This window comes from Sinocyclocheilus anshuiensis, unplaced genomic scaffold (assembly GCF_001515605.1).
Source record: "Sinocyclocheilus anshuiensis isolate Anshui unplaced genomic scaffold, SAMN03320099.WGS_v1.1 scaffold1445, whole genome shotgun sequence".
NCBI lineage: Eukaryota > Metazoa > Chordata > Actinopteri > Cypriniformes > Cyprinidae > Sinocyclocheilus > Sinocyclocheilus anshuiensis.
The window spans coordinates 294,775-303,033 of NW_015549640.1; the positions used below are offsets into that span (position 1 = coordinate 294,775).

At 39.1% G+C, this 8,259-nt stretch overlaps 1 protein-coding gene across 3 annotated transcripts in view; it reads right to left on the reverse strand.

The window, feature by feature from the left end:
- The window catches only part of LOC107659867 (E3 ubiquitin-protein ligase AMFR-like), a 16,902-nt gene extending 8,937 nt beyond the window's left edge, over positions 1 to 7,965 (reverse strand). The window contains exons 1-7 of one of the 3 annotated variants that reach the window (XM_016448965.1): positions 7,909 to 7,965; positions 7,014 to 7,435; positions 6,829 to 6,921; positions 2,668 to 2,832; positions 928 to 1,080; positions 797 to 837; positions 576 to 708 (exon numbers count right to left, since the gene is read on the reverse strand). In XM_016448965.1, the coding sequence (XP_016304451.1) occupies positions 576 to 708; positions 797 to 837; positions 928 to 1,080; positions 2,668 to 2,832; positions 6,829 to 6,921; positions 7,014 to 7,265 (837 nt within the window). In that variant the 5' untranslated portion in view covers positions 7,266 to 7,435; positions 7,909 to 7,965. Of the gene's footprint in view, positions 1 to 575; positions 709 to 796; positions 838 to 927; positions 1,081 to 2,667; positions 2,833 to 6,828; positions 6,922 to 7,013 lie in introns of all 3 variants that reach the window. The other 2 variants (XM_016448964.1, XM_016448963.1) reach the window with 2 other exon arrangements.
- Positions 7,966 to 8,259: the final 294 nt, after the last annotated feature.

Genomic DNA, 8,259 nt, shown 5'->3' on the forward strand with positions numbered 1-8,259 from the left:
ATACTGTAAACATTGTCAACTTATTTCGCAAGTATGGAGAACAGCGATAGATGGACGGACACTGAAGTGCAGGCACTTGTAGCAAATGTAGCACTGCCAGTTGTTGTTGGAGATTCTTAGTCCTCCTTTCCGTTCTTTCAATCGCTTTACGTAGCCTATACGTCGACATTTCATGTCCATTATTGTGAAACCCACGAGACAACAAAAACAGCTCCGATCACAGCGTCCTCCATCCTCCTGTTGTTAACGTTGTTCTTCGTTTCCGTTGTTGAACGCCGTGCACAAATGATGTCACTGTCTGTCGACCAGCTTACGTACACTGTCCGTGCGAATGCAACCCTTTAAATGGTACTGGGAAATAGTTCACGCAAAATCGCCCCAGTACTTTAGTACTGTACATTTAGTTCTGGAACTAAAGCGGTGCGAAAGGCCCTTATGTCAGTCTCAGGACTCTAATAAGAGTCCAATGAGTCCTATAAGGTCAGATTCATCAATCACTATGGGCCAGTTACACAGCCATGATCACTCATTCTTGTATGTAACCCTGTTTGTCCATTCTTGAGTATGTTTCTCACCAGCATATGGATGTGATGCATCAGGTCTAGGCAGAGGATGGCTAACTCCATGATGAAGTCTGTGTAGTAGATATAGGAGCTCTTGTTCTCCCAGGTTCCCTCATGGTTCAGGTCCCACAAGTGAATGGAATACCTGCAAATAACAGATCAAAACCTTCAGATTCACGCTTCTGCTCCCTCACGATGAACAAATCTGACGGTATTCTTAACAGAGCACACACCGTATGATGACGTGTCCTGTGCGCACTGTCACCAGCAAACACTGCAAGGCAGGAGACAAGGTTTGGGGTTGTAATGTGCTTGTGATGTGTCCTCCTCACAGTCGCTACAAAGGTTTGTGAAGTATTCTTACCTCGGCTGCCATGAATGCGACAGTGTGCATGCCATGAAGATGTCCGACTAGAGCGCAGAGCCCTGCTAGACCACCACAGCACGCCAAAACAGACGCCAGCAGAGCCAACACTCGCACATGACTGCCCATCGGAGTAGTGGGAGAAAACGAGAGCTGCCACAGAGAATAACACAATACATAAATATAGAAATGAGGAAATAGGGAAAGGTGGAGGAAGGAGAGATGGACGGAGGGAGGGAAGGTAAATAAGGAAGAAATTAAGGAAGGTAGGGAGTAAATAAAAACAGAAAAGGGAAAAAAAAGTAGGGAAGCAAGGAAGTGAATAAAAAGGAAAGGGAAGGACGAGCTGAGGAAGGAGAAAAGGAACAAAGGAGGGAAGGAAGTAAATAAGAGTGGAGGAAGGAGAGGAAGCAGGAACAGAAGCAAGCAAGAAAGAAAAAAGGAAGGAAATTAAGGAAGAAAAAATAGAAAAAGAAGGGAGTAAATTAGAATGTAAAAGGAAGGAGGGTGAGGAAGTAAAGAAGGAAACATGAAGGAAGCAAGGAGGAAGTCATTAAAAAAAGGCAAGAAAAAGAGCAAGGAAAGGGGGAAGGAAGTTAGGGAAAAACATGAAGTAGTAAATAAGGGCGTAAGATAGGAAGCATGAAAGGAAGAGGGAAAGAAGCAATCCAGTAAGAAAGGGAGCAAATAAGAATGTAATAAAAAAAGGAGGGAAGGAAGTAAAGCAAACATGGATGAAGCAAGGGGGGAATAAATTAAAAAGTAAAGAAGGAAAGGAAGGAAGAAGAAAAGGAAGTAGGAAAGGAATAAAATTAGGTAGGAAGGAAGAAATGAATGAGACAGTAAATAAGGGGAAAAACATGAAGCAAGTAAACAAGGAAGGGAGAAGACTAGCATGGATGGAGGAGAGAAAGAAGGAAATCAGCAGATCAGGAAGTAAACGACAAAGGAAAGGAAGTAAGGAAGGAAACATGAAGGAAGTAAGAAAGGAAGCCGGCAGGGAAAGAAGGTAGGTAGGTAATTAAATCAATTATTTATCTATTATCAAATGTTTTGAGCCAAGATAAATATACATAAATATCTTAACCATACTCAGATTCTCCAAAAGATATCTTACAATTTAGTGATTTTTTTTTTGTTGTACTACATTGGCAGTTAAAGGTGCTGCATGTAAGTTTTTGACTCTACTAAAGCATAAAAATACCATAATATGTTTGCAGATATTTAAGAAGCATGCTAAGTTAACATACTACAAAACAATGCTACAGTCAGTTATTCTCCTTTGAATATGTGCGTTCCGGGCCGGAATGTCGGTCTCTGTTTTGGTTTGTGAAACCCACCCACTGCCAGTTTACCCAATTGTATTTCCGGGTTGCCAGTTGGCAGAAAACACAGCGTATTTCATTCATCGTCAAGTGCGCTCGTTCCTGTTGGTGTCATCAATCTGGCAACCTGCATGTGGGTCAAGTCTGAGAAGGAGGGGCCGGGTGAAAAAAACCCTCTCCAATATTTTGAATTTGGACTGCAATACCTAGTTCAACCACTCGGTGTCAATCCTACATACAGCACCTTCAAAGCAAATGGTAATGTTTGTCAAAACAGGAAATTCTGAAAGTATGCCACGTAAAGCAGGCTAAACGGCTTCCTGAATGAATTTGTCTAATAGTACTTCTATAAATGAAAGCTTCCACTCTTCATGAACATTAGTGTTTATTGATGTGGTAAAGACGTTTTGCTCACATATTCAAAGCGGTCTTTGCAGAGCTGCACCATCAGATGAAAGAAGATGAGCACGGAGAACCACAGACACCACAGCACCACCTCCTCCTCCCGCTGCACGTTCAGCACGCCGAAGATGAAGATGAACTTGTAGAAGATGAAGTTCCAGAACTTATCTTTCAGATGCTGTCAGACAGAGAAGAGCACATAAGCAGACTGACATAAAGATGTTATTACAGTGGAAAACAATGCATGTCATATACCAATTATATGATGCATATTTAAAATCTACAGGAACATGTAAAAATGTACACTAGTGTTCAAAAGATTGGGGTCGGTAAGATTTTTTGGTAACACTTTATAATAACTTTCATTAATAAATTAACAAACATTAAATAATGCTTAATAGATCATTAGTTAATATATATGCAAAGAGTTAGAAACGTGAGATAATGTGCTTGTTGATACACTTATTAAACAATAGATAATGTTCAAACAAATCATTATTTAATGCAAGTTAAAAAGCTTACAAATGTCATTAAACTTTCAATTCCATATGATCAAGCACTTATTGAAAATCTACAAATGATTTTAACAGATGTTATATGATTAAAAGCTTGTGTTCATGCACAACACTTCTGCTGCTATCGAGGTGTGATACGGGTAAGGTTAGGGACAGGTTTGGGTAGGTTTAAGGGTTAGTTAAAGGGTCAACAGTGTACAGGGGTCAATTTGATTATTATAAGGGAACACAGTTCAATCTGTCTATATTATATTGTTTTGATAAATGAAGTATTTTCTTTTAAAAAATGACTTGTTTTCCCATTTATTTATGATTCAAGGAATATCCTGTTTAATGATATACTGAAGAGTAGTATACTAATGTGAGTGTTGAGGTAATAAAAACATTTTTTTTGCACCAAAATTACAATCTGTTATGTCTTTAGCAAGCATTTAGCTAAACTTAACCAGCCACCCTTCACACAAACCTTACATTAGGTTACATTAGCTAAAAGTCCAATGCCCATAAATATACTTAATGATTAGTAATCGTTTATAAACATTTATGAATTATGAATAGTTCCAACTTTAGATTGGTTATTGCAAAAACATGAACAAATGATTAATAAATGATTAGTAAAGATGTGTGAATAGGGTAAATTCAAGTCTTTCGGGACACTTTTTGCCATCGAGATGACTGCTCATAAAGGTATTAATGATTAGTAAACATTTATAAACATTTGCAGTGGATGAATAGTTTCCACTTTAGGTTGGCTACTGCAAAAACATGAACAAATAATGAATAGATTATTTGTTAAGATGTGTAAATAGAGGTCTACACAACAAGCAAAGACCAACAAATGAAGATCATATGAACTGAAAGTTTACTGACATTTGAAAGCATTTCAATTTACATGAAATAATCATATGTTAATCATTAGGTAACGTTTAGTAAGTTCATTAGTAAACATTAACAAGAACATTATCTCAGATTTTTAGCTATGTGAATATATATTAACTAATGATCTGTTAAGCATTATATAATGTTTGTTAATGATTTATAAATGAAAGTGTTATCGATTTTTTTTAAATGTTTTTGAAATAAATATTTTCTGCTCACCAAGGCTGCATTAGATTAAAAATACAGTAAAAATAGTAAAATTGTAAATTATCATTACAATTTAAAATAATTTATCTATTTTAATATATTGTTAAAATGTAATTCATTTCTGTGATCAAAACCTCATTACTCCAGTCTTCAGTGTCATATTATCCTTCAGAAATCATTCTAATATGCTGATTTGCTGCTCAAGAAACATTTCTGATTATTATCAATGATGAAAACAGTTGTGCTGCTTAATATTATATTACATACATAATATTTTGTGGAAGTGTTTACTGTCACTTTTAATCAATGTAATGCTTCTTCGTGGAATAAAAGTGTTAAAGGTATAGTTCACCCGAAAATGAAAATTAGCCAATGATTTACTCACCCTCGGGGCATCTGACATTCCTCTTTCAGACGAACACAATCGCAGTTATATTTTAAATTGTCCTGGCTCTTCCAAGCTGTATAATGGCAGTGAATGGTGCCCCTGTTTTTGAAGCCGAAAAAAGTGCATCCATCCATCATAAAACTACTCCACACGGCTCCAGGGTGTCAATAAAGGCCTTCTGAAGCGAAACGATGCGCTAGTGTAAGAAAAATATCTATTTTTAAATACTTATAAACTGTAATCTCCAGCTTCGGGTCGCTCAAGCCGACGCGTTCACGACAACGCGGAAGCACAGAGGAGAAAGCAAAAGTGTGAGAGGATTTCGATATAAGGCAAGAGGAGAATGAGTTTTTTGCCCAGCCATATTAGTTTGAACCGGAGTATACCGACCAGAAACTCTGCGAGATGGAGGAGGCTGCTTGAGCGACCGGAAGCTGGAGATTACAGTATATACATTTGATATTTTTCTAACACTAGCACATCGTTTCGCTTCAGAAGGCCTTTATTGACACCCTGGAGCCGTGTGGAGTAGTTTTATGATGGATGGATGCACTTTTTTCGGCTTCAAAAACAGGGGCACCATTCACTGCCATTATACAGCTTGGAAGAGCCAGGACAATTTAAAATATAACTGCGATTGTGTTCATCTGAAAGAGGAATGTCAGATACGCCTAAGATGCCCCGAGGGTGAGTAAATCATTGGCTAATTTTCATTTTTGAAAATCCCTATCCCTTTAATTTCTTTCAAAAAAAAAAAAATCTTACTGACTCCATCTTTTTGACCGGTCATACTTTGTGTGTGTGTCTAAAGATTATAGTCTTCTGCCAGTAAGTACATCACTGATTTGAATTATCTTTCCCCTTTCAGTTTCAAAATCTATCAACAACACTATATGAATAGCAAACTTTTGTTTGCATAAACTTTTGTCCTGATATTGGTATTGCCATCGGTCACTGAAAAAAACATGTCACTCAACCATTAAAAAAGACAAATTCAACTTTAACTTAAAAAACAAACAAACACCATGATAATGGAAGACTGACTAAGGGCGAATTCCAAACGGCTTTTTTGCGCCCTTGAAGGGCACTGCGGGAAGGGGACGCCATTTGTAGGGACGTTCCAAACAAAAGTGGACAACTGAATCCCTTCACGAAGGGCCCTTCCAGAAGTCCGCTAGCGAAGGGAACACGCGATGGTCACTTCACAGAAGTGATTTCCGTTTGTGATCATGTGATCTTCGGTTAGGAGATCTTGTGATGCTTTTTAAAGCAAAGTTGGGGTTGATTTTGAGTTCACATACAAACATAAATAGAATATTTTAATCCATTTTAATGTAAGACAACATATTTTTCGTCAGTGATAGAAATATGATTTATAACGGTAGAGTAAGCAAGTTTAGTTTGAAAACGTTTAATAGTAAATAAGACAATTAGACAATATTTGAATAAAATAATAATAATGAGAAGAAATATATATTTGCAACAACTGATGGAGTGCTGAATGCTGCACGCACGCGCAGCGTTGTCAAGGTAACATTTGGTCAGTCATTCCCTTCGCCGAGGGAGTTCCAAACGCTTATACGAGACAGTAAGCTTATATGGGGAAGTCGTGGCCTAATGGTTAGAGTCGGACTCGTAACCCAAAGGTTGCGAGTTCGAGTCTCAGGTCCGGCAGGGATTGTAGGTGGGGGGAGTGAATGTACAGCGCTCTCTCCCACCTTCAATACCACGACTGAGGTGAGACACTTGAGCAAGGCACCGAACCCCCAACTGCTCCCCGGGCGCCGCAGCATAAATAGCTGCCCACTGCTCCGGGTGTGTGTTCACAGTGTGTGTGTGTTCACTGCTGTGTGTGCGCACTTAGGATGGGTTAAACGCAGAGCACTAATTCCGAGTATGGGTCACCATACTTGGCCACGTCACAGGTCACTTTCACTTAAAATTGTGATATAATGCCCTACACCCTTCAAAGAACACACTTCAAGGGCTCTGCCCTTCGAAGGGAGTAGGGCATAGGGCATAGCTCACATCCGTTTGGAATTTGCCCTGTATGTATCTATAAGGAACTGACAAAATAACTTGACAACTTTGGAGTTAAAAATATATATTGCCTTTTTATATTACAGTTGGATGATTTATGGTCATTTGCCACAGCATGCTCCTCATAAATGACTCCTAACGTTACCTGTTTCTCACTGACTCTCAGCGGTCCAAACACGATGCACTGGATCACTTTAGCTATTAACATGAGGATGCAGCATGCTGTGTTCACCATCACCTGCGGGAACATGACAGCTTCTTTCAGAAAAAACAAAAGTCACGGATCAACCCCTGTGGGTTCTGAAACTACAACATTCAAGTCTCACATACCCAGACGAAGAGACTGTCCGTGATGAGATACAGTAGCACATTAGTGGCCACGTTGCCAAAGCTGTCCAGCTGATCCAGCTTGATCTCCTCATCAGATGTGCTGTGCGAGGCCTCTGGCAGTGCAGAGGAGTACTCGGAGTCTCTGACTGTGCTGTAGGCACTCAAGATGCTCCCGGCCAGCAGAACTGTGCTCAGGGCTGTGTATGTCTGTAAACTGGGCCAGGGGAACCTCTCCAGAAACAGCAGAGGCATCCTGACGGTTTCTCAGCGTCGGGATTATAGAGATAATTGTCCAAACGAAGCAGTTTTCCTCTTCTGGATGTTGACGGAATCTGCTCTAACGTTACCAATCCCAGTCCAGAAGAAACCAGGTGTCCTTTTATAGACGACAACAGGTTCTCCACAGTCAAATGTAAACTCCTCTTAAATACAAATAAATATCAGGATCTGTTTCAGAAGGCCAAACAGAAGAGCTGTGTTTATATATAAATACAGGCACTGCTCTGGTGTGTCAGCTCTTGTTGTATCTAACGCTACGTGTCCTTTTCTGTTTACATGCAGGAGACTCTAAACAAACTCGAAAAGAAAATATATCGCTATGTATTGTGTTTAAACCCCATTACGGCGAATACAGTTCAATTCTTATAATTCGTAAAATAAATGCTTATGTTTCCAGAACATATGGTTATTTTACATTAGCATGAAAGCTAGCCTGCTTCAGCTACGCAATGTTTAAAACACGACACACAGCATCAGAAACCCATCAGACGGTCTTTAAAACCGTCACATCATGCTCGACGATCAGTCTGGTATCTGCTTGGCTTAAATCAAACTGTGAAATATCAGGGTTAGACCTGTTTCTCTGACTGTTTCTAGCATTTTCTGTCCCTCATACCTGCTTCCGCTGCCTCTGACGTCATTTGGTGAACTTCCGGTGATGTGACAATAGGCGGGGCTTCCATGTAAACAAATAGGCTATGAAACATTATAAATAGCACCTATGACTACAAGCCATATTAGCCTTACAGAACATAACCATGATAACCACAGTCAAATTCTGCCTAGTTATTATTATGTTGTTGATTAAATAACAGGGTTTGGTACTAAAATAGCACCTGTAATACCTGTTATAGCCTATGGTACTTGTTTGGAGCACCGCACAAAAATTATGGACAATATTTGAACTAGAAGCTCATTATAAGCACATGAATTCAAATTAATTCGATTAATTTTTTTTATAAAAGAA